Genomic DNA, 27,284 nt, shown 5'->3' with positions numbered 1-27,284 from the left:
CAAGGCACCTGAGTGTATGTACTCCCGGCCCAGCAGCGGGCCTTCCGTGCCCCTCCTCTCCATTCCATGTCCCTGCCTCATCTTCCTCAGCTTGGCTTAGCCTCCCTGGTCTCACTCCCTCCAGCCCATCCCCACACGACCCCAAAGGGATACTTCTAACGTTCACATCGATTCTGTTCCCTCCCCTGCTTGAAACCCTTCCCTAGTTCCACATGACCTTAAGCTAAAATTCAAAGACCTCACCATGGCTTGGAGGTCCTACATGATCTGGCCCCTGGCATCCTCCCCACCAGCGTCTCCTGAGGCTGTCCCCTCACTCCTAAGGACGCCTTGTCACTGAGCAGGTCCGACCTCAGGGCCTTTGCACTTGCTGGTCCCGAGAACCTGGAACACTCTCCCCTCATCCCTCCAAGGGACAATCTCATTGCCCAGCAAGGCCCCACCTCCCTGATCTAAGTGAGCTACTGCCCTTCTCAATTACTCTCTAGCCTCACCCAGTCCCGTTTTATTGGCTTCAGAGTGCTTATCACTGTCTGAGTTACCTGTTGTTGGTTTGGTTCGTGTATCGCGCCTCTCCCATTGGATGGGAGCTCTGAAAGGGCCTGGTCTGTTTGCGGCCCTGACGTTTCCCCAGCATCTAAGCCCGCGCGTGTCCAGTAGAAACAGAAAACAAGCCACAGGTATAACTTTACCTTTTCTACTTAATCACATTTTTTAAAGAAAATAATTTAAACCTGTATATGTATTATCCTTTTAACACACAATGAATATAAAAATTTATTGAGACATTTTATGTTCTTTTACTACTCAACCTTCGAAATCTGGTGTGTATTTTCCCTCACAGTACGTCTCAATTTGGACCAGCCATGTTCAAGTGGTCACCATATGTGACAGGAGGATTCCAGGACACTGGGTAGTCAGTGGGTACTCAGTTCGTAACACTTGCCGAATGAACGATACGAAACGGTGAGTTTTGCTGACATGAGGTTGGAGAGGCCATGTCTCTGCTTGGGACACCAGCTGTAGCTCTTCTTGTGGCTGGCCTGTGTCCCTCAGGGCTCACTGAAATGTCACCACCTCAGAGAACCCTCCCGGATCAGCCCCACATGAAGTAGCTTTTCAGGTCCTCTTTGTCACCTTACTTTGTTGTTGTATCTGCCTAGAGCTTTCCCTACCAGGTGTATTTCTCTTTTATCAGCATTTTCACATGGCAATCTTCACATGACAATGAAATGCAAATTGTGTCCCTTTCACCTCACTGAGTGAAAACCAAAGTCCCACCGAAGCCTGCAGGTCTCCCACTCTCCCCCAGCTTATCTGCTCTGGCCACACTGGATCCTAACCCCTCAGACCTCCAGGCACACTGTCATCTCTGGGCCTTGCACCCACTCACTGCTTCCTCTACCCAGGACATTCTCCTTCCCAAGGACCTGCAGTTGCTCCCTGGCTCAATCGAGAACTTTCTCTAGATACATAGTAGACCTGAGACCCCTGTCCGTAGAGAGGCCTGCTTGCGCAGCTGGCCCTTGGTTGGTATCTGGGGTGGCTGGCATTGCCTAAACTGTGCAAAGGATATTGTTTTCACAGGAACACCTGCTTTCCTCCTGGGACTCTGGAGTTTTGGTCCATGCTAGATGGAGGGTACTTTTGCGGCTAACCCCCAATAAAAAGCCTGGGCACTAAGTCTCTAATAAGCTTCCCTGGCAGATATTTCACACGTTGTCACAACTCACTGCTGGAGGACGTAAGCACATCCTATGTGACTGCTGGGAGGACTCTGGAATGCTTATACCTGATTTCCTCTTGATTTTGTCCCATGTGCCTTTTTCCCTTGCTGATTCTGCTTTGTATCCTTTCATAATAAAACACAGCTGTGAGTCCAACTGTATACTGAGTTCTCCTAGCAAATCATCAAACAGGGGGCTGGGCCGGGGGACCCCTGGCACAGTTTCCTTCCCAACTCTTTTCTCCTCCTTGGCACTTACCACCATTGCCATCCTATTTTAGTTCTTTAGTTATTGTCTTCCCCTCACCGTGTGCCCCGCGCTGGTACCCCAGCATTACCCCGCACAGACCCACAAATCCTGGGAGCTTATGTGCTGAATGACAACTACAACAGCTTTATTTCCAAAGCTGGTTCCCTCCCTGGACTTGTGATGGGAAGGGGGCCGTTGGCTGGAGCAGTGGAGCCGTGCGGGACAGGGGTGAACAGGGATGGGACAGCTGGCTTGGGAGGCTGGACACCTCACACCGGCTCCATCTGCAGCTCTTCCCCGTCCACGGCCTCGATCTGGTGGAAGGCGGCATGGGAGCCAATGACCACGAGGGTGGCTCCTGCAAGAAAATATACAGTTCAGGGTCTTGCTCCCTCACCTGGCCCCCACCACCCACTCCCGCTACCCAGACCCTGTACTCACCCAGGACCCAGAAGACAGCAGAACCTGCACCAGCCAGCCAGAAGAAGGGAAAGGAGACGGACCCAGCAAGGGCATACTGATGGGCAGGGCTCACCTCTCGGCCTGGGAGCAGACAGCATTGGGGCAGTTGTTCCGACACATGTGCCCTCTCCCAGAGTAATCCCGGATGCCCCCCAACAGTCTGATGTCACAAGCTCTTGGGAGCCTTAGGATCATCCAAACTCATGCCAAGGCTCTCCAAGTCCTGGCCCCACCCATTTCTCCAGTGTCCCCACTGTCCGCCAGGAGTCTCAGACTGGTGGCCCAAGGCCAAGTCTGACCTATGGAAGTTTTTTTTTTTAAGTCTGTACAATATTCCCCAAGAATTTGATCAGTGGCTAACAGAGAAACTGAATGATTTCACCTAACAATAGATTTCTGGTTTCTGGTGGCAGAGTAAAATTGGGTCTGCAGGCCCGAGGGCGCTGCAGCGGCTGAAGCCAGGTAGTGACTGTGCTTGAGGAGCTCCCTCAATGCCCTGTGCTTGCCCACCATGCCTCTCCACCAGCCTACCTTTGTCATGTACATAACTTGCAGGCCCTTGAAGGACTGTCTCAGGACTACCTGCTTATCTGATCCCAATTCCTCCCTGTCCTCACTCCAAACCTTGAGCTTGCCCTAGGTGGGGAATGTTTGGTGCCAGTCTGGGACCATATGGGCCACAGGCCTCAGCTTCCCTCTCTGAGAAGTCCCAAGATCTTTCTGGTCCCACCCAGGAAGCAGGACAGAGAAGGGGGACAGATCTAGGCCAGTGTAAGATCGCCACCTGCTGTCTACTATGGGTACCTGCAGCTGATGCTTTCTGTACAAGTCAGGGAGGAGAGGGGAGGAGTAGATTTAAGGGACAGCATCTAGGCAGAGAGTGAGCTCTAGGGTATCTCATTCTAGGTTTGGGGAATAGCAATTTGGGTGGCTGAGGCTGGGTGGGAGCATCTGGTGCATCTGAGATTTTAAGGGACCAAGTTTGGGGGATCTAGTGTAGTTCTAGGTTTAGGAAGACTTAGGTTTGGGATGTAAGGCTTTTGTTCCAAGAGACCGGAATTTGAAGGATCACAGGATACATCTGGGCAGGGGATTTCTCACCAAAGAGCACAAACTTCGACTGCAACGTGCGCAGATAGAGGATGTAACAGGCACCAAAGAAGACGGCCAGAGCCACCAGCAGCATGGGGGACGTCATCCTGGAAGAGGGCAGGGAAGCATTCGTCAGGCAGCTGCGGCTGGCACTGCCAGGGGGACGGACCCTGAACTTCTACACCGGCGGATGGCAAGCTATGTATGTCCTTGAGACCAGGCAAGTTCAGGTGACATTTGGTCACACTGCGTCCTGGTCAAGCTGATGGGGGAGACCTGGCCCTTCGGTGAGTCTGGCAGAGCTATCCCATGGGGACGGTGCCTGGCCAGTGAGAGGAGGGGCTGGCCGCTGAGGGCGGGGCCGACCAGTGCAACTTGGTTGGGGCGGGGACGGGCGGAGAGGCACTCACACACAGTACAGGATGAGGCCCAGGAACACGAACACATAGTTGCTCTGGTAGTACTCCACGTTGCGTACAAGGCGCTGACACAGCTCGCCCAGGTTGCGGGGCCTGGAGAAGCGCCGCTGGTCCACGAAGGTGCCCCAGGGCCGGATGGTCGCGCGGCGCCGCTCCAGCCACTCACGGCCAGCGCCGGATGGGATCAGTTTCGGCAGCAGGGTCCTGGTGGGCGGGGCCAGGTCAGCCGTAGACCAAGACCGAGGCTGGACCTCCAGCAAGAGTGGGGATGCAGGAACCCAAACCCCGGGGTTCTGCGGGTGTGCGGAGGGGACGGGGGAGGGAGGGGTAAGGGTCTGAGGCTCCTGGCTCCCAGAAGAAGAGGGGGCCGAGGGCCCAGGCTCCAGAGTCCTCGAAGAGGAAATCAGGGGCCTAGACTCTAGTCTCTGGGGATCCAGATTCCTGGGACCCGAGGGAGAAGGGGTCAGAGGACCAGAAATGCCGGGTCTCAGTCCTGGGAGCTAGAGTAGGCTTGCTTACGTGGCGCTCAGCCCTTCCGCCTCGGCATCCTTCTGTTGGTCCTTCTCCGCCGCCATGTCTGCGTCGTAAGGGGTAGAACAGCTGTAACGAGCCCTGAGCCCCGCAGACCCCTCGGGACCCGCAAGAGCTGGGCCTCAACCAGCTGAGCGGACGTGGCGCCTTTCGGAAGCAGCTGGGGGCGGGAGTTTTGTCGCTGAGCACTGTGGGAGTTGTAGTCCTGATGCTGTCGGGAAGGGTGGGCGCCATGATGGTGGTCTGGCTAGCAAAACACTTTCGGGAAATGTAGTCACATAAAGCGACAATGAGCGCCTCTGGGCATTGTGGGAGTTGTAGTTTCAGAAGCCGGGCGTGTGGCATCGCGGAAGGTGGGTTGTCACGAGTGGTCTTTATAGGAGCTCTAAAGGCGAAAGCAAGTGTTAGGTATTCTCTCTCATGCAAAATACAATGGGGACCGTGTAGAGCTGTCGTTCTGGCTCTAGAGGGCATAAGAAACACCTGGAGAGCTTGATAAAACACTAGATAAAAATTCTGATTTAGCAGATATGGGGTGGGGCCCATTGATAGATAGGCATTTTTTTTATTGGGGAAGGGGAACAGGACTTTATTGGGGAACAGTGTGTACTTCCAGGACTTTATCCAAGTCAAGTTGTCCTTTCAGTTGTAGTTGCTCCAGGTCCAGTTGCTGTTAGTTGCAGGAGGCGCAGCCCACCATCCCTTACAGGACTAGAGGAGTTGAACCAGCAACCTTGTGGTTGAGAGCCCACTGGCCCATGTGGGAATAGAACCGGCAGCCTTCGGAGTTAGGAACATGGAGCTCTAACCGCCTAAGCCACCGGGCCGGCCCCTAGATAGGCATTTTTAATAAGTTCCTAGGTGATGCTGATGCTGCTGGTGTATGGACCATATTTTGAATAGTGAGACTCTAGAGAATTCGTGGAAATCTATTCCTTCCTCAAGAGACAGGCTAGTGAGAGGGCCATGGTTGCTGCAAAGCTCCCGGCTCAATCCTTGGGCTCTCAGGGATAAATGGTTTAGGACTGGGAACCTAGAGACACCTCTCCCCGTTTGGGAAGAAGGGAAGTTGGGAAAGGAAAAGGGTTGAGAACGTTTAAAAGAGAATTTTTTAATGAAAATCCAGGCTGTGTTGACCTTGTCACCTCCCTGAACCTCAGTGTCTTCGTCTGGACAGTGAGGATCCTGATGGTACCACACTCCAGGTGTTACGATGATTCAGTTACATGGTCCCAGTTAAGTGCTTGAAAGAGTCTCGATACTTTGCAACTGCTCGATAAATGGGAGTGGGTGTTACTGCTACTACATTATCATGAATGTTACGACTATTTCTAGAGTTCAGCCTTCTCGAGTTTAACAATAATGTATTAGGGGCTGCTGGCCTGTATTAGGGAAGGCCCCAGAATGCCTGGCGTCTCAGGCCGGGGCCTTTCTTTTCCCTAGTTCCCACATCACTGTCTGCCCCTGCCCTTGCCACTGAGTTGTAGGAGAATGACTGGCATTCTAAAGGGGTGCACAGAAAAGCCTCAAGAATGTGTGTGGAAGTGTTGGAAAGCCTGTGCTCCCTTTCGTGGACCGAGGGCCTAATTTTCCAAGGCTGGGTGGGGCTGAAAAAGAAGTCCCACATGGGATATCCAGGCAACCCTTAACCCCAATTTTTGTCTTCCAAGGTTCACATCCCTTTTAGATTTGGGCTTTGAGGCCTGGGACATTCCCAGAAGGTGGGGTAGAGGGCCCCTGCCAAAAGGGCTGGTGGAGCAATAAGCAGGGAGGCCCCTTGGGAAGTCCCAAGCTGAAGCTGAATGAACCACACTTTGAAGATCAGTTGGTTCATTACTGTTTATTTCCCCTTCGTCAGCCCCAGACTTTTAATAGAGTCTTGTTCAGGTTTTCCACTTGGGTCCAGCTTGGCTTCAGGAAATAAATGGCGGATGGCGAGTGCACACTTAGCTCAGAGCATTAATGGGGGAGCAGTACCTGCATTCAGAGGTCACCAGTGAAAGAGCCCCCAAGAAGATGAATCTTGGGGAGCAGAGAGTTGAAGGCAGAGGTCCAGCTGCCTCCTCCCAACCTTGGGAAATTTGAGTTTGATTTTTGTTATGAGAGCTATTGGATTTCCTTATAGGAACTCAGTGAAAATGATTTTACTCCATACCCCACCAGTACTTGTTCTGAGCAGAGGACATAATGGGCAAAGGTCTGGAAGTGTTGAACAGCATGGGCCATGGATGGTGGGGTCCAGAGGCAAGGACATTGTGGGAGGGACCCCCTGAGTGGAGTATGGAGGGAACTTTGAATCAGGGGATTTGGAGAGTTGGCGCCTTGTCCCACAGACAATGTGGGAGAGAAGCCCTTGAAACAGGGATTATGGAAGAGGGGGCCCTAAGGTAGAGATATTGTGAGAGATGGGAGGATCCCTCAGACAAGAGGGTGGTGGGAGATGGGGTCCGTGAGAGAGGGGACCTGTGACAGGTGGGCCTGAACCAGGGGGATGATGAGAGAGAAGGGGGTACTGGAGAAGACTATGAGAGATGGGCCCGGCCCTGTAGTCCCTCCAGCCTGAGGCCTCCTTCCTGCCTCTTGGATCCCCAGAGGAAGACGAGCTGGGAGGGTAAGAAGATCCTAGCATAGACAACCAGAAACCTGGGTTATATCCTTGCTGTGTGACCTCAAGGAAGTCCCTGCCCTCTCTGGGCCACTGATTGCCCACTTGTCTATGGGAGCATTTCTTACCCTGTACCCTATGAATAGTTTTTGAGGCCTCCCTAGAAGAGGTCCAGGCTCACATAACCCCTACCAGGACCAGGCAGGCTGTGTCCTTGGCATCATGAGTAGTGTCTGGCACACATGCCCCTGCCCTTTGACTAACTGCCCCCTCAGGTTCAGGCACTCCTCCTCCAGCCATTGTCTTGTGCAGTGGACATATGCACACTCACCCACACTTGTGAGCTCTCGGCATGCCAGCCCCAGCCCCTCCTGACTCTCACCTCTGGGCTGTATTAACAAGGCTGCCTCAAGGGAAGTGGTGTAGCTACCCAACCAGAATGGCTAAAATTCAAAAGACTGACAATATTGGATGTCGACAAGGAAGTGGAGCAACTGGAACTTTCTTTCATGCAGTGTGGGAATGCAGAATGACACAGTATCTTTGGAAAGGGTCTGGCTATTTCTGTTAAACATAGTCCATCCCAAAACCAGCAATCCCACTCCTAGGCATGTACCCAACAGAGATGCATACATTTGTCATTACTAGAATGTTCCTATTCCTAGCAGCACCAATTGTAATAGCCCCCAAAATGCAAACAAGTGAAATGTCCATCAACGGGAGAATGGATGAAGAAATTATGTTATAGCCACACAGTGGAATACTACACAGCAATGAAAATGAGTGGGCTACATACATGTGACAGCATGGGTGTCTGTCACAAACACGATGTTGAGAACGAGAAGTCAGACACATGAGACAACATGCTGTAAGTTTTCATTTATACAAAGTCTAAGAACAGGTACAGCTAAAGGATGGTGACACACATCAGATCAGCTGTGGCTTCTAGGGGGGGCGCTGACTAGAAAGAGGCATAAGGGTACTTTCTGGGTGGATGGAAATGTTCTATATTGATCTGGGTGGTGGTTACACGGGTATGACTTTGGGATTTGTGCACTTCCTGGTATGAAAGTTGATCTCATTAAAAAGAGAAAATAGCACAGTGACTGAGAACTTGGACAGCCTAGGTACAAATCCCAGATTTGTCGCCTCTCAGCTGTGTGAATTTGAGCAAGTCACTTTCCCTCTCTGTGCATCACAACTGTGAGGATTACATGAGCTGATACACACAGGGGGCTTAGAAGAGGGCAGAGCACAGAATGGACTGTTCCGTCGCCACCATCGTCGTCATCATGGTCGTCAGTGTCATCGCCTCCCCACGGTCATCCTCCAATACGAGAGCATCACGAGTCTGAGTCCCTTCCTCGCCTCTGTTCTGACCCCATGATCCTATCGCCTGGTGAATTCAAGCTGTTCTCACTCTTAACTAACTTTGGTTTGGTCTAAAACTCCATGATTTCATGACCCCGAGACTTCCAGGCTGGTGCTGGCGAAATTCCTGGTTGGGCAAATCCCCCAGCTCCATGTACCAGCACAGGGAGACCATCCCACCCACACCTCCGGTCCAGAAAGCAAGCACAACACACACACCGCTTCTCTCTCCCCACTGATATATTTGATAATTGTCCAGAACCAGAGATGGCATCAGCCGGGGTCGGGGGAGGTCGACGGGGAGTAAAAAAGAGCCCAGGGAGGGGACTCCGAGGTAGGGGTGAGGAGAGGGAGAGGAACAGTCACAGAAAAGAGAGGAGAGAGGCAGAGGCAGGGGGCGGGGAGAGAAGCTAGCCAGGGGAGGAGATAGGGAGGGGACAGGAGATACTTTGAGGGGGTGGGGCCAAGGTGGGGGCCCTGGGGAGAGAGGGCCCCTCCCCCAGAATACAAAATGAGGGGCCTGGAGGGGGCTGTCCTGGGCTTCAGGGGCGAGGGAAGAGACGGGCGAGGTGGTGGGGTTGAGGTCAGTAATAGGTTTCCTTCTCCACCCAACCTGGAGAGACAAAGGAAGAAAGAATCAGTGGAGAGAAGCACAAGGACAGAGAGAAAGAGAGAATTAGAGAGAGAGAACGACACAGGAAGAAACCACAAAGGACAGAGACAGGTGGAAAGACAAGAGGAGGCCAGAGAGACAGGAAGAGAGAAGAGTTGGAAAGGGAAGGGAGAAAGAACACAAAAGGGAGATGGCGAGACAGAGTGAAGTCAGCGTCAGATAAGTCACCACAGTGCTTCCCTGCCCCCCAGCCGCCCCAGCCTGCCGCCCCAGCCTGCCCTCTGCCCCGTTAGCCCTCTCACCCCCCGGGTTCCTGCGCAGGATGAGTTTGCGGATCTCATCATAGACAAAGATGAGGAAGCTGTAGGGGAAGGCACAGAACCACCAGCTGGGCCTGCAGACACGGGACAGAAGGGGGGCGTCAGTGTGGGGCCACGAAGGGGACAAGAGGCAGTCCCAGAGGACAGGAGAGGCTCCAGGGCGGGGGTGGAGGCAGAGAGGGGCGGGTTCCTCGATCCCTCCTGCCCACAGGCTAGGGGTGCCCTGGCCATGGCTGTGGGCTGGGGTCTGCAGAGTGCCCACTGTGGATGTCCCACGGTGGTGGAGGCTTGGTGGCATCAGAACAGGGACTGCAGTGGGGGACACAGAGGCAGGATCCCGAGACACCAGGAGAGGTGGGGCCTGGAAGGCTGCTGGGAGGCTCCTGGAGCAGTGGTGGGGGTCCTGGAGGTGGCGAGGGACACTCACTTGAGAGGGTACATGCGAAGGGCCACGTCCATGCCAGGGCAGTAGGACAGGAAGGCAGCGAGGGCTGTCTCCTCAAACAACCCAAAGATCAGGATCTTGTTCCTGGAGGCACAGGCAGGGCTGGAGCCAGAGAACCTGACCGGCACCCCCACCCACAGAGACAGAAGCACACCCGAAGGAAGACAGAGAGACAGACAGCGGACATACATGGAGACAAAAAGACAGAAGGCAAAAACGGATCCAGCGAGATGAGGACGCGGAAAGATACAGACAGAAAGACAGAGACAGCGACAGACACACAGGCAGGTAGACAGGTAAAGCGGATCTGGAGAGGGACCCAGTGAGTGACACCACACACGTATGTGGGGGGCGGGGGGAGAGACAGAGACTCTAACACAGCCGTGACCACTTGAGAGAAAAGTCAACTCAGAGACGAAAACTGAAACACAGGAACCGAGGGGCGGGCAGACGGGGCCCTCACTTCATGCCCTGCTGGAAGACCGAGTTTCTGCGTGTCTTGCAGATGATCAGGTCGGCCCACTGGACCACAACAATGCTCACGAAGAAGGCCGTGTGACATGTGAACTCCACCACTTTCCTCTGCTCGTACGTCTGCGAGAGCCATGACCAGCATGCAGGACAATAGTCAGCGTGGCCTCAGCCCGGCCCCCAGCCCGGCCCCCAGGCTCCTTGTCTGCACCCCAAGCAAAACAGGGACACTTCCCGATGGAGTCCCCCAGGGCCTCAGAAATGTCTCCCTTCTTAGGCTTATGGCCCCACAGGGAAAAGTTAGGAGATGTCCAAGGAAGGAGAGAGGTTAATGATAACCCCAGTTGTCAACCGGGGACCGTCCCTGGGGTAGAGGGGAGTGGGAGGAGGTCGAGGACCCTGTGGGCCTCCCGAGGGGACAAACACCAGAGAACTTGGAAGGGACAGGCAGACACAGGGAAGAAGGCAGGGAAGGCATCTCACCTGTGGGGGCAGAGAACATGGCCAGTGGACACCAGGCCCACAACACGCTGGGCCAAGAGCGCCAAGACGCCCTGTGTGCCCAGCAAGGATACTGACGTGGTCCCGGGGCAGAGGGGCCAGCATAGGAAGCAGGATAGCTTGCCTGGGGCTCCTACTGGGGACAGGGCTGCAGACTGGGAGTCCCGCCATGCGGTGGGCCAGCCCCACTCACCCACTGCTGCCCATAACTGTCCTCAAGGTCATTGACAGTGCGGTCGTCCCAGTTCAGCCGGATCCCCACCAGGTTGCCGGGCAAGAAACCATTTTCGGCCAGGATCACAAAGTAGGAGAAGAAGCCACCGAGAGCCTGGATCATTCCTGGGAAGAGGAGAGAAAGGAGATGAGGAGAGGCTTGGGTGGGGGCTGGCAGCCAGCCTAGTGCACAGCTGGGGTCCCTTGAGACCTCCACAAGGAGTCCTCTTGTCTGAGCATCACCCAGGGCTGGGCTCCCAGAAGGCAACTTGAGGGTGTTACCTGGTCGCAAGCACCTGAGATGGGTCTCTGGGACAGGAGCCTCGCGGAGAGGGCTCTCCCCAGATGGATAACCTGGTGACTCCTTCGCACCTGGCCCAGGCCATTCTGAACATCAGGAAATCCCTGAGGACCCTCAGGCTTGAATCTGACGGGCACCCTATGCAGGAATGACCTCCATGGCCTGTGACCACCGCCATGAAGCTTCTGTTTGCTGGGACACTCCCAGTGACGGGAGCTCTGTCCCTCCAATGCTCTGAATACTTCAACTCTAGCAGCAGGTTGAGGAGGCAGAGAGGGTGGGCTCACGGCTACCCTCAGAGAGCTCACAGGCTGGTCTTGTCCTTCCCATCGTGGATGTGGGGGAAGCAGTGGGCTCTAACGTGGCCAGCCTCAGCCAACCGTGACCTGTGTCCCATGTGCTTCCTGGGTGCACCCCCCTCCAGGCCTGTCCTCCACCGTGGTGACCACCACCCATCTACAAGTCATGCCTTCTAAACCTCCAGCACCAAGTTCTATCCACTCACTCAGCACAAGGTTTCTGAGTGCCTGCAGTAGGCCAGGCACTGCTCTAGACCCTGGGCATCCAGCCATAATGGCGACAGGGTCCCCAGGTCCTCACCAATCTGCCCATAGGCCATGCTGATGAGCCTCTCGTTGACCAGCTTGTCAGTGCGTGGATTCCTGGGCTGTCTCTTCATGATGTCACTCTCGGCAGCCTCATATGCCAATGAGATGGCGGGGACCTGGGCAGGAGAGGTCAGGTGAGCTGGGGATAGGGGGCCCCTGCCCTCCCGGGACCTGGGGTGGTGGGGGCTCACCATGTCGGTGCCCAGGTCAATGCAGAGGATGGTGATGGTGCCCAGAGGCAGGGGGATGTTGGCCATGATGAACAGCAGGAAGGGTGTGATCTCCGGGATGTTGCTGGTCAGCGTATAGGCAATGGACTTCTTCAGGTTGTCGAAGATCAGGCGGCCTGCGGCACGGGCAGGCTCAGGGCACCCTACTTCCTCGGCCCCTCCCCCGCCCAGTGCACGAATCCTTTCCAACTCATCCCCTCACCTTCCCGCCTTCCCACGTGAATGTCCAACCACGTCACCCCATTCGTCCATTCTTGAAATACAACCACTTTGGAAGCCCATTTGGCAGTTTCTATTAAGGTTAAACATCCCCTTCCCTACTGACCCAGTAATCCTGCTCCTAGGTTTATACCCGAGAGAAACCAGCGCTTACATCCACTAAGAAGCAAGTGCATGAATATTCACCACAGTGATAGTCACAACAGCAAGAACAAAACTGACCCCAATGTCCACCAACAGGGGAGTGTATACATAAACCATGGTCCCTCCGTACGGAATATTACTCGGCAAGGAAAAGGAATGAGCTATGTCACACCCAATTCTGTGGCTGCATCTCACAGATGTTATGTCGAGTGAAAAAAGCCATATACAAAAACATTCATATCACATGATTCCATTTAGATGAAATTTGAAACTAATCTATGGTGCCAAAAGTCAGGACAGTGGCTATTTCTGGGAGGGTGGAAATCAACTGGAGGGGAACTGATAAGACCCTGATGGGGGTCTGCAAATGTTCTCTCTCTTGATCAGGGTCTGGTGGTTGCATGGATGTGTACATGTGTAAGAAGTCATGGAGGTGCCCAACTTAATGTATGTGTGTCATAGCCCAATAAAAATTCAATCAGTAAAGTGTGCATAATGTCAAAAGAAACTAAAGATGAATGCAGCCACCCCTTCCCCCATGTGCTGTTAGACATGAGCAACAAGATATGTCATTAAGAAGGAGCAGAAAGAAGGTATGGATGGTTTGATCACCTTTGTGTAAAAATAAGATGCATAGGTGTTCACACCTGCTATTCACTTTCCCTCTAATGCATGCACTGCTGTCCACAAACTCGTGGTGTCTCATCCTAAAATATTTGTGGATGAAACAATGACTTAAATGTGCTCAAACGTGAGCCAAGTGTGTGTAGTGGGGGTTGGGACGTTGAAACAAGATCAGCATGTGCTGGTAACTGTCAGAGCTGGGTGATGAGAACAGCGGGGAGGGAACCATGCCGTTCTCTCCGCTTTGGGGTACACCTGAAATTTCCCCTCCTGGAAGTTAATCTTTGTTTTTGTCACTCCAGAGAAGCCTTCCTTGCCCACCCTACCTAGGTAGGATCCCCATTATTATCTGTGATAACATCCCGCTTGCTTTCTTCTTAGCACTTATCGCAATTTGTAATTATGCATTTATTTGTTTGTGAACTTAAGGCTGTCTTTTCCAGCATCTGAAGGCAGAGACCATGTCTGCTCTGCTCACGGCTGAGCACCTGCATGATGCACGAGGTAGGAGCCTAATAAATGTCTGGAAGGCGAGAACGCGCGTGTCCGTGAGTATGAGCATTGCATGTGCATAGAAGATGTCTGGGGGTAAGAAAGGGTTAACCCTGGTTTCCTCTGGGAGATAGGAGACAAGGGATCATGACATTTAATTTGTCACTTTAGGTTCCACTTGAATTCTTTTATCAGGCATTATTTTTTACACCAGGGACATTTCAAACGGAAGAGAAAGTGGAAGAAAATGCACCATAGCATCAACAGTGATGATTTCTGGACTGTGAGGCTCTGTGTAATTCCAGTTTTCTTCTTCATGTTTTTCTACATTTTCTATAATTAGCATGAATGACTTTGAGGATCAGAATAAAATTAAGTGTGAACAAACCCCATCTGTGGCCGCATCAAAGCCTGGAAGGGAGAGGTGCCTGGGCTGTGTGGCCTGGGCTCCTGGCGACCCCTTCACCCACCCCGCCTGGCCTTTGCACGCTCTGCTTCCTCCACCTGAATCTCCTTTCCCTGACACCACCTACGTGAAAATGCTAATATGGCCTTTGGGGCTCTGCAGCGAGCCCTGTCCGTTCTCAGATGCTTCCTTGCCCTCGACCCCGGGCTGGGTGAGAACTCTCGGGGGACCCTCCGTTCCCGTGGTTGCACTTACAAGTATTTTTAAAATGCTTTCCGAGTCTGCTTCACCCACCAGACTGACCCTGCACTAGGCAACGCTGAGACCCAGAAATGCATCAGCTCAGTCCTGCCCCCTGGAAGTCCCCATTGTGGGCCCAGTGGGATTCTGGGGTCTCCCCGCTGTGCATCCAGCTGCAGCCTGGCCTGTTCCCCTTGCCTTTCTCTGGCCTCGTGCAGAGACCTCAGTCCCCAGGGTCACCTGGCCACTCACCCTCCTCCACACCCGTGACAATGGAGGCAAAGTTGTCGTCCAGCAGAATCATGTCTGCTGCCTGCTTGGAGACGTCAGAGCCGGCGATGCCCATGGCCACCCCAATGTCAGCCTTCTTCAGAGCAGGGGAGTCGTTCACACCATCCCCAGTCACAGCCACGATTGCACCCTGCAAGGAGAGAGGGTGAGAAGAATGCCCAGAGGCCTGCCCAGCCCCCTCCTCCCAGGGACCCCAGCCCCAGCCCACCTGTCTCTGACAGCCCTCTACAATAATGAGCTTCTGCTGGGGAGACGTGCGAGCAAAGACAATCTCTGTGTGGTTCTGCAGGATCTCGTCGATTTGCTCAGAGGTGAAGTCTTTGAGGTCAGTGCCGTGGATCACACAGGCCTTGGCGTCCCTGGGACGAGCAGAGAGTGGTCAGGATGTGTGTGGAGTGGTACAGGGACAGAGAGCCAGGCAGGCCGGCTCCACGGACGGGAGAGGCAGAGGACCAGACTCTGAAGCTAAGGCTTGGGGAGGCTGAATGGCTTGTCCAGTCACACAGCCCGTGAGTGGCAAAGCTGGGATACCAACCTACACCAGGCTGCCCGTCCTCACACGAGGAGGCGAAGCAGGACCCAGGCGCTGAGTCAACAAGAGGCCCAGAAGGGAGGGGAACCGGCCACCCTCCGGGACAGAGTGTTGAGCCAGCAGGTGGCGCTCACCGGGGGTTGACCTGGCTGACAGGAATGTTGAGCCGGGCAGCAATGTCCTCCACGGTCTCGTTGCCCTCGGAGATGATGCCTACACCTTTAGCAATGGCCTTTGCGGTGATGGGGTGATCACCTGTGACCATGATGACCTGCGGGCATTGTTTGGGGTGGTCCAGTCTCCCTGCTGGCCCCTGGGGAGCTGGCCCTGCCTCCCACAGCTGCCCCAGACCACACCTTGATGCCTGCACTGCGGCACTTGCCCACTGCATCGGGGACGGCTGCCCGGGGCGGGTCGATCATGGACATGAGGCCCACGAAGCAGAGGTTGTCCGTTGTGAAGTTCACGTCATCACAGTCAAAGGCAAAGCCCTTGGGGAACTGCTCCTCGGGCAGGTAGTAATGGCAGAAACCTGGTGGCAGGGATGGGGCGGGATATGAGGGCTCCAGCCCCCAGCCTCTGCGCCTCTGACCCCACTGCTCCTGGCCATCTGGTTCTGGCAGTCAGCTCCCAGTCAACCGGACAGTCAGCCGACATTCATTTCCTAAAGATGCCATATTCATTCATTCATTCATTCATAGTGCATTCTGGGAGGCCCTATTCTGAGCAGGCTCTGAGCGGCATCACACCCCTTATCCCAAAGGGTCCCCCAGAGCTGGCCCAGCTCCTGCCCCAACTTGGCCCCAACTCAGTCCCTCCCGTGATGCGCACCCAGCACACGCTCGCCCAGGCCACCGAGCTCAAGGTAGGCGTTCTGGAAGGCCTCCTTCATCTCCTCGTCCAGCGGCTGCTCCTTGCCCTGCAGCAGGATGGTGGCACAGCGGTCCAGGATGCGCTCGGGAGCGCCCTTCATCACCAGCAGGTACCGGTTGTCATTGGGGTCCTCAGTCTCATGGATGGAGAGCTGTGGACAGAGCGGAGGACAGTTGTGCCTGAGCCTCGCAGGGGCCTGGAGGCTGCCCACACAGGGTCAGGGAGACACACCCAGAGCCGTGGGTGCCAGGACAGACAGCTCCCCTAGATGGTGCTGCCCAAATCTCTCTATGTAAGAGAACATCTGTTTCTCAGAGTCTCTCACAGAGGTCTGTGCTCACCCCTGCCCGTTTCAGCCTCTCTGTCTCACAGATATTTCTGCCTTTCCTTCTGTCTCACAGAAATCTCGCTGACCTTAGGATATGTGCCTCTCTCCCTGCCCTCTGCCTCCCTGACTCCTTATCCCATGTCTGACCCATGAACAAATCTGGTCGGTTCACCTCTGAAATACACCCAGATTCTGACCTCTTGTCACTCCCCACCTGCAAGCTTCCTTCTGGCCATCACCATCTCACATGGCACAGCATAGCAGCCTCCACACTATGTCCCGATTTCGGCCCTCCCACCCATGGCATTTCCTCCCCATAGCAGCCAAGAGGATCCTTTCAAAAATGTGAGTCAGTGGGAAATGGTGCAGCCACTTTGGAAAACAGACCAGCAGTTCTCCAAAAGATTAAATGTAGAGTTAGCATATGACCCAACGATTCCCAGGTATGCACCCAAGAGACATGCAAATTGTGTCCACACAACTTGTATGTGAATGTTCCCAGCAGCCTTATGCATGGCAGCCAATAGGTACAAATGAAATGTGGTCTACCCATGTGATGGAATGTTATTTGTCCATAAAAAGGAATGAAGCACTGACACACGCTACAACGTGGATGAACCTTGAAAACATTATGCTGAGTGAAAGAAGCCAGACACACAAGGTCACGTATTATATTGATTCCATTTATATGAAATGTCCAGAATAGACAAATCCACAGAGACAGAAAGTAGATTAACGTTTGCTTAGGGCTAGGGGAGAATGGGGGAGGTGGGGGTGGGCAATACCTAAGGAGTGTGGGGTTTCTTTTTGAGGTAATTAAAATGTTTTAAAATTGTGTAGATGACTGCACATATCTGTGAATATACTAAAACTACTGAGTTACACACTTTAAATCACCCATTTAAAACGTACAATTCAGGACTTTTAGTATATGGTATGTAAATTATATCTCAATATAGCTCTTTAAAACTGTGAGTCAGGGGGCAGCTAGATGGCGCAGTTGGTTAGAGCGGGAGCTCTGAACAACAGAATTGCTGGTTCGATTCCCACATGGGCCAGTGATCTGCACCCTTCACAACTAGATTGAAGACAACGAGCTGCTGCTGAGCTGCCGAGGGGCAGCTGGATGGCTCTGTTGGCTAGAGCGCGGGCTCTTAACAACAAGGTTGCCGGTACAATTCCCGCATGGGATGGTGGGCTGTGCCCCCTGCAACTAAAGATTAAAAATGGCGACTGGACTTGGAGCTGAGCTGTGCCCTCCACAACTAGATTGAAGGACAAAGACTTGGAGCTGGTGAGCCCTGGAGAAACACACTGTTCCCCGATATTCCCCAATAAAACAAAACAAAACAAAACTGTGAGTCAGGTCCCATATCTCCTCTGCTCAGAGCCCTCTGGTGGCTCATGTCTCCCTTCACACCCAGGTCTGGCCTGGCCTGGCACCCACTGTCCTCACCTCCGACCACACTCCCTGGCTCACTGCTTGCCACACTGGCTGCCTGGCTCTTGTTCAAACATGTCAGCATACTTCCATCTTAGGGCCTTTGCACATGCTGTGCCTGAACGCTCTTCCCCACACACACACCTGCAGGGCTCTCTCTCCCTCAGCATGGTTACCAGCAGACATATTCCGTATTTCCTCATGCCTGTGTCACTGTCTATCTTTTAGCACTAGTGTACACATTCCATGAGAGGAGAGACTTCACTCTTTCACTCACTGCTATGTACCCCCAGTGACTAAAACACAGGCCTGACACGTGGTAGCTGCTCAAAAAAATATTTGTTAAAAGAATGAAAGAGATCTCTGGCTGGTTTCCAGTCTCTGCTGAAGAAATATCTTTACTCCTCTGCTCCCCGCTCCAGTGAGACATTGCTCTCACCCACGTCTATTCTTCTCCCTGCCAGGTGGGTACCCTCAGTCCCATTTTACAGATGGTAAAATGAGGCTCTGGGAATATTAGTAACCTGTCCAAAGCAGGAAGGCAGTGGGGCCGACCTGACTGCTACGGACGTTGTAGAGAAAGTGAGGTCCAGGCCAGCTCTCGCGGAGAGCCCCAAGTACCTGGTATTTGTTGGTGGAGTTGAAGGGGATCTCGGCCACTTTCTTGTTGCGTTCCCGCATCAGCTTCACGGAGCCAGAGGATAATTCGATGCACTTCAGCAGGGCTGACTCGGAAGCATCACCGGCAACATCCCTCTGGGGAGAGAGGGCTGTCAGGGCAGAGCAGTGGGGGTTGGGCATGGGCAGGGCCAAAGCCCGGCGGGCAGCGGACCCACCTTCAGCACAGGGATGTTGTCCTGACCGCCCTTGAAGACGGCCCGATTGCAGAGTCCGGCGATGTGAGACAGGGCCACCCAGGTGTGAGAGCTCTTGTCGAACGAGGTCCCTGAAGGAGGCAGGTGTCATGGCTGGGGGTCACCTTGGGGCCAAACCCCGTCAGTCCTGCCTGGGCACCCCCCCTCACCTGACTGATCCTCAGTGGTGTCGGCCTCGTGGATCTGGTTATCGAACCACATGTGCGCGACCGTCATGCGGTTCTGGGTGAGGGTCCCTGTCTTGTCCGAGCAGATAGTGGATGTGGAGCCCAGGGTCTCTACAGCCTCCAGGTTTTTCACAAGGCAGTTCTTCCGGGCCATGCGCTTGGCGGTCAGTGTCAGACACACCTGCAGGGCGCCCAAGGGCAGGCAAGTTACAGGTAGAGCCTGGTGGCAGAGTTGGGCCAGCAATATGAGGGCCAACAACTCAACTGCCCAGCCCAGGGAGAATCCTGGGTGGCCTGTGAGAGAGGATAATGTCACCCAGCAATTCTATCCCAAGGTACAGACCAACAGAAAAATGCACCCCAAAAGACATGTACTGGAATGTTCATTTATAATAGTCACAAACTGAAAACCCAGATACACTAACAGCAAAAGGGATAAATCGATTATGGAATAAAGATGGAACACTATACAGCAATGAAAAAGGACAAGCCACAGGCAACTGCATGGATGAAGTTCAAAAACATAATGTCAGTAAAAAAGAGCAGAAACAAGAGTTCATATTGAATTATTTCGATTGATACGAAGCAGGGAAACTATGCTCTTAGAAGTCAAGAAGGGGTTCTCTTGGGGTTGGGGGCTGGATGGGGTCTTGAGGGGGCTCCTGGCGAACTCAAACTGGGTACAGCTGACATGGTTGTGTTCAGCTGTACATTCAACTGTACAACGCTTTGTGTGTTTGTTAAATGTCGATACAAAGCCTTTGACCTAGAGCAGTTTTGAATGTGCTAAAATGGAAAATTTTGCATGATGTAGTAGAATCAAGGATCAGACTAGTATTCCTCTGATGGTCGCTTCTCTGTACCTGAAACGCTTACTACACACCTGCTGGGGAGGGTTGCACAGAGCATGCTTGTGCACTGGGGCTGACGGCTGGGCACCGGGACGGGGACCATTATTTTATTTTTAACCATTTTAATGTATTCTTTAGACTTTTTACCACGAGGGGGTACTCCTTAATTTTGTAAGTTAACTTTAAAAAAGTGATAGGATTATTAGTCCTCTATGCCCTGCAGTGTTTCTCAGGGTTTTCATTTGTTTGTTTTGTTAATGAGACTGAGTCCCAGGACCCTCCTTATTGAAGCTCTACGATGCTCAGACCTCAACACTCAACTTGCCCATATCAAGAATATTGCAATCCAGGCCCCCAGCCCCTCCTCCCTCAGACCCAGGAGCCCAGGCCCCCAGCCCTTCCTTCCCCAGACCCAGGGGTCCAGGCCTTACGGTGACAGTGGCCAGCAGACCCTCTGGGACATTGGCCACAATGATGCCGATGAGGAAGATCACAGCCTCCAGCCAGGTATATCCGAGAATGAGGGAGAGGACGAAGAAGGAGACACCCAGGAAGACGGCCACGCCGGTGATGAGCTGGATAAAGTGCTCGATTTCGATGGCGATGGGCGTCTTGCCCACCTCCAGCCCTGAAGCCAGGGTGGCAATTCGGCCCATGACGGTGCGGTCCCCTGTGGCCACCACCACACCCCGAGCCGTGCCTGTGGAGCCAGAGGGGATTAGACTGAGGTGGGCGTGGGGGCTCAGTGAGGCTCAGAGGGACCCCAAGCTCCTGATGCACATCCTTCTGTCTGGACCAGCCCTGCCCTGACCTGGTGCTCCCACTGTGCCCCACCTCACCTTCCACGCAGTTGGTGGAAAAGAAGGTGATATTCCGAGTCTCCAAGGGGTTGTCATGTGTGCAGTCAGGAGAGCGGGTCTGGGGTTCTGATTCACCAGTCAGGGAGGAGTTGTCTACCTGGGGGTGGGTGCACAGGAGAGTAGGCTTAGCCCTGGGCCTGGGGTCAGGGGGCATTTGTCCAGGGAAGACTGGGGCTGAAGCCTGTTGTTCCTTGAGGTCACAGCTAGAAGCCTGGGTGCCTGGGTGGATGAATGGAGGCCAGAGGTTGGACTCCTGTAGGTGTGGAGGCTGCAGGGCTTCCTGCCAAGGTCTAAGGTACCTATGGGTCTGAGGGGTAGAGACCAAGAGCCTGGACTCCTGGGTCTGAGGGAGGAGGGGCTGGGGGCTGGACTCCTGGGTCTGAGGGAGGAGGGGCTGGGGGCTGGACTCCTGGGTCTGAGGGAGGAGGGGCTGGGGGCTGGACTCCTGGGTCTGAGGGAGGAGGGGCTGGGGGCTGGACTCCTGGGTCTGAGGGAGGAGGGGCTGGGGGCTGGACTCCTGGACCACTCCAGGAAGGGCAGAGCTGGGCTCCAGGCCCCAGGCCCACCTTGCAGCCATGGGCTGAGATGATACGTAGGTCAGCCGGGACTCGGTCTCCACCCTTGATCTCCACCAGGTCCCCGACCACCACCTCTTCAGCATTCACCTGCATCTTCTCACCTTCCCGGATCACCAGGGCTTGCTGGGGGCAGGATAAAGAAGCGTCACCTCCTGCACTCTCTCTGCCTCGACTGTCTGTCACTTGGCATGGCCCCCACCCACCTGGCCCCTTCCCGGGCACTCCTCACCTGGGGAACCATGTTCTTGAAGGACTCCATGATCTTGGAGCTCTTGGCCTCCTGGTAGTAGGAGAAGCAGCCAGTGATGATGACCACGGCCGCCAGCACGATTCCTAAGTACAGCTGTGGGGAGACACAGGGTCATGGCCACCAGCCCCACCAGCCCCACCAGCCCCACCAGCCCCAGCCCGTGTTCTGTGGAATCTTAGAAGGGAGCTTGGCATCAATGGGGGCCTGTATTTGTGCATCTGACCCCAGGGTTGTGTCCATTTGTAGGTCTGTGTGTCTGAGTCTCTCTTGTCTGTGTGTCTGTCCACCTGTCTGTGTTTGAGTCCCTCTTTCTGAGCATGGATGTGTTTGAGTCTCTGGGTCTGTCCATTTCTCTATTTTGTGCATTGGTCTGTCTTTCTGCATGTGTTAGAGAATCTGGGGGTGTGCTATTGTCTGTCCATGTATCTGTCTGTGTTTAGGTCAGTGTGTCTGTCTGACTGTCTGCCTAGCTTTAAATGTATAAGACTGTTTGTGTTTGAGTCTCTGTGGATCTCTGTCTCTCTGTCTCTCTTTGTTTGTCTGCATAGGTCTGAGACTGTTTGTCTGTGTGCTTGATTAGTTTTTAATTTCTGAGAATATTGTCTATCTATGCTTTATGCTTATGTCTGTCTGTCACCAGATAACGCTTGCAACTCTGTGTTTCAGTTCCTGTGTCTGTCTTTCCACCAGTCTATGTCTGTCTGTTTGTGCCTCTGTATCTGAACTAGGTGGCCCTGTGACTGTCCAGGCATGACTGTCGCCTCTCCGCAGGTGGGTATATGTGCGTACATACGTGTGGGCGCATGCGCGTTTGCGTGTGTGTGATGTAAGAATCTATATGCAGTCAGTGTGTGGGTCTGTGTTTATGGGCATGGCGTTTGTTGAGACTGTGTTTCAGTGTGTGTCCCCTGGGTTGGGTGGACGGGTCCTGACAGATCATCAGGGGGTTGTGCCTGGGTCTCTACATGAGCACACGCTCTCTTTGGGTATCTTTCAGGCCATGACCACCTGGTGGTGTCTGTCCCCAAGGCCACTGAGGTCGACAGCCTTGGGGTGGAGCCTAGCTCATCTATCCTGCTCTGGGATCTTGGATAAGTTACTCGGCCTGTCTGAGCCTCAGTGTTCCTTGTCGTCTCTGGGTTCTTTCACGGGATGATTGTGAAAGTCAGATGAGAAAAAGGAGGACAGTGGGCTTTGAAAACTCTAAAGGGACGAGGAGAAGTACAGAGCAAGGTGGAGAGCACTCACGTTGTCCCCAGAGGGATCGTCCTCAGTGCCCGCCTGGATGCCATAGGCCAGGAAGCAGAGGATGGCCCCAATCCACAGCAGGATGGAGAAGCCCCCAAAGAGCTGGCGGCAGAACTTGACCCACTCCGGGGTGGTAGGCGGCGGTGTGAGCGCGTTAGGCCCGTCCCTGGCCAGAATCTCCTGGGCTTTGCTGTGGGTCAGACCCTAGGGGACACAGGACTCACACAGAACCCTCCCTAAGCAACCCTAGTACCCCAACACGTCATGAGCACCCCAGGACCCAGGGGCCCAATCCCAGTCCCTCCTCCCCCCGGCCTGCCACACCTGCACACAATCCGTGTTATATTTCCGGCAGACCTCTTCCACTGACATCTTGTGCTCTGTCTGAGGAACAGAAGTTTAGGGGAGATGGTGAGTGTTGAAGCCCTCAGGGGGGGTGGGGCCTGTTCTGGGAGGGTGTGCAGTACGGAGGGTGGGGCTTACCATAGCCACTTCCTTCTTGAGGTCGTCCAGGTCCCGGCGCTCCTTGGCGCCTTTGCTCTTCTTGGGCGAGCTCTTGTCATCTTTTTTGTCCTGCGAGGTGGCGATACGATAGCTGTCAGAGCCACCAGACTGCGGGCGAGAAGGGGTTACAGGGGGACACCGGCCCTCCCAGCCCACTCTCACCCTGGCCTGTGTCTCTGGACAGAGGGCTGGTTCAGGGATCTCAGTCTGTGACTGCCCTGTGTCTCTGGGAGGGTTTCCCTGTGGCTCTGGGCGTATAAAACTTGAGTCTCATCTCTGCCAACTGGCTTCACTGTCTCTGGCTCCATGTGTCTCTGGGTCTCTGTCCCTGAGGGTCTCCATCTGACTCATTCTGTGTTTCTCTGTTTCTGTGGCCTTATCTGTGGGTCTCTCCCCTTCCATCTCTATGTGTCTTTTTATCTCTGTGTATCTCCTTCTGTCTCTTTCTCCCTCTCCCTGGGCCTGTCCAACCTTCTGAGTGTCTATCTTTTGCTATGTCTGTCTGTCTGTACTTCTCTATATGTATCTTTTTTAGTCTGTCTGTCTCTCTTTCTTGATCTGTCTGTCCAGGTCTCTGTTCATGCCTCTTTGTCTCGTTCCGTTTTGTCTCTTTTTGTCGCCTTCTATCCCTTTGTCTCTCCATCTCTGTATCTCTGTGGCTATTTCTCTCTGATCTCTTATCACTTATGTTGACAGTCTTTCTCTGTCTCTGTCTCTGAGTCTCTCTGCATGTGTCTTTCTACGATTTTGTCTCCCTCCGCTCTTTGGCTCTTTATGTCTCTCTGTCTCTCATACAATGTCTGCGTCCATCTCCTGAGCTCTCTCTCCTGAGTCCAGCTGAGTCTGTTGCACTGGGTTCCTATCTCTGCCCACATCAGTGTGTTAGGATCTCAGACTGTCTCCAAGTGTTAGTATTTTCTGTCTCCATGTCCCTGTTCATCCTTATCTCTGCCTCTCTCTGTCTTGTGTCTCTTTCTTCATCTCTTAAGCTGCCTCCTTCTCCAATGCTCGGTGTGCCTATCCCTGTCTGTCTTCTGTTCCAACCATCTTTGGACTCTCTTACTGTCTCGCTCTGAGACCTTCCTCTCTATCCCGTGTCCGGGTCCAGCTCGGCATCTCTGTCTTTCCAGCTCTAGGTCTCCCATATGTCACTCTCCCTGTCTTCTCCACCTGGCTCTTCTCCTGGGCCTCTCTCCCCAGCCCCATGGATGTCGCATTCTCTGTCTCAGAGGACCCAACTAATTTTGGGAGACCCCACAAGCCTGGCAGAAATGGAGAGGAAAGGGCACTCCAGGTGTCAGTCACAGCTGGGACAAAGGCCCAGGAGGCAGCCTGCTCTGCACAGGGCTGGTGGCCTGGCTGCACATGCAGCCAGCCCTGCAGGCTTTGACTGACCAGCTGTGGGCCCTGGCCTCTCTCCTGAGGACTGGTGAGAGCCAGGAACAGGTTTGAACAGGAGTGGGCACAGTCAGGTATCTTGAGGATAGAGTGGGATAAAGCTGGGATTTGGGGTGCAGAAGAGTGAGAGGCAGAAGCTCTGGGCCTGGCTTGAACTAGATGTGGTGTGAGGGGGAGTGCCTGAAGTTCCAGTCTACAAGCCTGGGCAGATGGGTCAGGGAGTGTCCTGGGGCACTGACAGGAGGGGTGGGGTGAGACCGAGCCCTGGTAGAGGGCCTCTGACAGAGCCTATGGGCCCACAGCTAAGCCGGGATCCTAGGTTCTGCATGGCTCAGAGATAATCTCCTCGTGACCTTGTAGAGGGCTGAGCTGCCTGCTGTCTGCCCCCAGACCCGGAGGCTGAGCTGGGGGACTACTGGGAAGGGCCGAAGCCTGGAGGCCTGGAGCCTCTTAGAGAGTTGCGAGGGGTGGGAGGGAGGCTTGGCCCTGGGCCAGGCCTGCAGCAGCACTGCGTCTGATATGGCAGTACAGAGACTTGGGGGACAGTGAGGGCCTCCTCCATCCCCTGCCCTAGGAGGGGTCTCAGCCTCTTCGGAGAGGTCGACTAGACCCATGGATGGAGAGATGTGAAGATATAATGTGATGGGATTAAGGTAGAGATATGAAGGGGCACACAGGAGAGTAGAGATGGGGGCCTGGCAAGAGTGAAGGAAAAAACCAGCTGCCCACCTCTGAAGCCTTAGGGGAGGACGGGGAGCTGATGCTTGGGTCCCTGTGGGGCCCTGGACCCCGGGGTCGGAGGGAGGAAGGGCTGGGGGTCTGGATTCCTGGTCTGAGAGAGAATGGGCTGGGATACCCTAGTTTCTGACAGACTAGCCTTGGCTCTTGCTTGCCCTTGCCATGACCAGACTCCCTTGGGGGGTGGTGGGGAGCCAAGGTTTTCCCAGTCAAGGCAGGAGGCCCATATGGGTGCACTGTGGGATGGGGGCACCTCTGAGGTGGAGAATATGCCTGCCTTGCTGCAGCCAGCTTCTATGGCTCCTTGCCATTTTCCACGCTGTCTGCCTTCCCCGGATGCTCTCAGCTCACGCAGCCTCTGCTCTTTGGCCAGCCTATCCCTCCCCTCTCAGGGTGTCTGGGGCATCATTTCTGAGCATCTCTCCCTCAACCTCCCTATTACCCTCCGCCTCCTCTTCCCATCATTCAGGCTGACTGGATAGGCTGCCATTCATGTCTGTCCTTGGGTCTGCTCATCTCAGCCTCAGTTTCTCTCTTTGTCTCTGTCTCTCTATGTCTATGTCTTGCCCGTGTCTGTCTCTTTCTTTGTCTCTATATCTGTCACTTTCTCTCTATCTCTTTTTGAGCACCTCTCTGTCTGCATTTCCCTCCATCTTTCCATGTCTGTCTCTCTGCCTCACTTCTCCCCGTCCCCACTTCTTTTCCCAAGACCCCTCCCATTCCTTCTCTAAGGCCTTTAGCCTCAGTCCTCTCCTCCATCTGTGCACAGCTTCTCCTCCCTCCATCCCACTTACCTGGAGTCATCACTGCTTCCCCCCTCCTCCCTCTTCTCTCCCAGTGCTCTCCCCACCCAATTCCTCTCCCCATCCACCCTCACCCACCCCAATCTACAGATCTGCAGCCCCATCCCCCACCTCCATCCCTGGACCCATCAGCCTTCATCCGCCATCTTTCTCCCCATGCTTCACATTCCTTTGCCATTAGCCTCTCCCATCTTGACCCTCTCTTCATCCTACCCAGTCCAGCCCACCCGCCTCCTTCACCCACTCCTCCTCCCATGGCCCCGCCCCAGACACGCAGGGAGGATTCCAGGGTTGCAACGGGGTCAGGTGGTCAGCCAGGAAAGGAGGCGGCATCTGCTGGAGAGACTCATAGACAGACAAGGACACACGGACATGGGAGGCAAGGGCATAGCCAGGCATGCACGATACCCCGGCCCCCCACATGCATTTGCACGCATCCCCCTCAGTCAGGCACTCAGTTTCCTCGCCACGGTTCTCCTGCTCCTCCCAGACCCCCATGTCTGCTCCCCCAGATTAGGGGCTGGACACACACCGGAGCCCCAGGCCACACTGCACTGCAGAGCCCCCCCCACCTAGGCCTGGAAGGAGAAAGAGAGGTCATCTGGTCCCATAGCCCGGACCTGTCTCCTCTCCGCCAGGGAAGAAGAGGGGCTTCAACACCCCCAGACACAAACACCAGCTCGCAGACACACCCAGACAGGTTGCAGATAGTCAGACACAACCGGAGCCACACAATCGCAGGCAGATGGTGCTGGCAGGGCCCAACAGAGCCAGGAGCTCACACGCGCGCACATGCACACGCACACACACGATTGAGCATGCCACCGCATCAGGTCAGGCAGAGATGCCCCGGGCGGGTCCGCGCCGGGCGGACCCGGCACACAAAGACACGCCAACATGCGCCACAGAGCCCCGCGACCCAGGCGGCCCGCGTACACACTCGACCAGCGACACAACCACACGCGCAAGCTGGGTCAGTCGGCTCACGGGGTCCCGCAGACCTGGCCCCAGAGCGCAAGGGTCCCGGCCCGCAGACACTCAATGTCACTGGACACATGATGTCGCACACACGGACCGCCCGGCCGGCTCGAGCACCTACCCCCATCTTGGCGGCTCCAGGGAACAGGGGTGGGCGAGCGGGGCGGGGGCCGGGGTCGGGGCCTCGGGGCGGGCTCAGGCGCGGGCTCGGGCTGGGGGCCTCTGCAGTGCCCGCGCCTCGGTCCGCACGTCTGTCCGGCGGTCAGCCCTACCGCACAGGGTCTGC

General features: G+C 54.6%; 2 protein-coding genes across 2 annotated transcripts; both read right to left on the bottom strand.

Moving 5' to 3' along the window:
- Positions 1–2,100: 2,100 nt before the first annotated feature.
- On the bottom strand, positions 2,101–4,649 carry RABAC1 (Rab acceptor 1). Its single transcript, XM_019713774.3, has 5 exons — positions 4,469–4,649; positions 3,941–4,153; positions 3,540–3,637; positions 2,418–2,519; positions 2,101–2,334 (listed from the first exon to the last, which is right to left on the bottom strand). Exons 1-5 carry the CDS (start codon positions 4,522–4,524, stop codon positions 2,246–2,248), a joined length of 558 nt encoding a protein of 185 aa, XP_019569333.1. The 5' UTR covers positions 4,525–4,649; the 3' UTR covers positions 2,101–2,245.
- Positions 4,650–8,678: 4,029 nt separating this feature from the next.
- On the bottom strand, positions 8,679–27,284 carry ATP1A3 (ATPase Na+/K+ transporting subunit alpha 3). Its single transcript, XM_019713754.3, has 23 exons — positions 27,120–27,284; positions 23,061–23,150; positions 22,902–22,961; positions 22,578–22,781; positions 21,309–21,422; positions 21,068–21,202; positions 20,481–20,598; positions 20,073–20,341; positions 18,773–18,971; positions 18,585–18,694; positions 18,370–18,504; positions 15,938–16,130; positions 15,463–15,638; positions 15,241–15,377; positions 14,783–14,933; positions 14,536–14,704; positions 12,120–12,274; positions 11,921–12,044; positions 11,000–11,145; positions 10,298–10,428; positions 9,817–9,918; positions 9,372–9,463; positions 8,679–9,069 (listed from the first exon to the last, which is right to left on the bottom strand). The coding sequence occupies exons 1-23, from the start codon at positions 27,123–27,125 to the stop codon at positions 9,041–9,043; spliced, it is 3,045 nt and encodes a 1,014-aa protein (XP_019569313.2). The 5' UTR covers positions 27,126–27,284; the 3' UTR covers positions 8,679–9,040.

Source organism: Rhinolophus sinicus, chromosome 8 (assembly GCF_057876585.1).
Source record: "Rhinolophus sinicus isolate RSI-liver-muscle chromosome 8, RSI-T2T, whole genome shotgun sequence".
NCBI classification, from domain to species: Eukaryota; Metazoa; Chordata; class Mammalia; order Chiroptera; family Rhinolophidae; genus Rhinolophus; species Rhinolophus sinicus.
This window is presented reverse-complemented; position numbering and strand designations above follow the sequence as displayed.

Bases quoted from the DNA above. Each gene is read 5' to 3' on its own strand.
- RABAC1 (XM_019713774.3), bottom strand. From the start codon at position 4,524: ATGGCGGCGGAGAAGGACCAACAGAAGGATGCCGAGGCGGAAGGGCTG. The intron at 2,520-3,539 runs GTGAGAAATCCC...GTCTGCTCCCAG, and splicing joins GTCGAAGTTTGTGCTCTTTG to GCCGAGAGGTGAGCCCTGCC. The intron at 2,335-2,417 runs GTGAGTACAGGG...ATTTTCTTGCAG, and splicing joins TGCTGTCTTCTGGGTCCTGG to GAGCCACCCTCGTGGTCATT.
- ATP1A3 (XM_019713754.3), bottom strand. The intron at 21,423-22,577 runs GTGAGTGCTCTC...GTCTCCCCACAG, and splicing joins ACGATCCCTCTGGGGACAAC to CTGTACTTAGGAATCGTGCT. The intron at 10,429-10,999 runs GTGAGTGGGGCT...TGGCTCTCGCAG, and splicing joins ACAGTTATGGGCAGCAGTGG to ACGTACGAGCAGAGGAAAGT.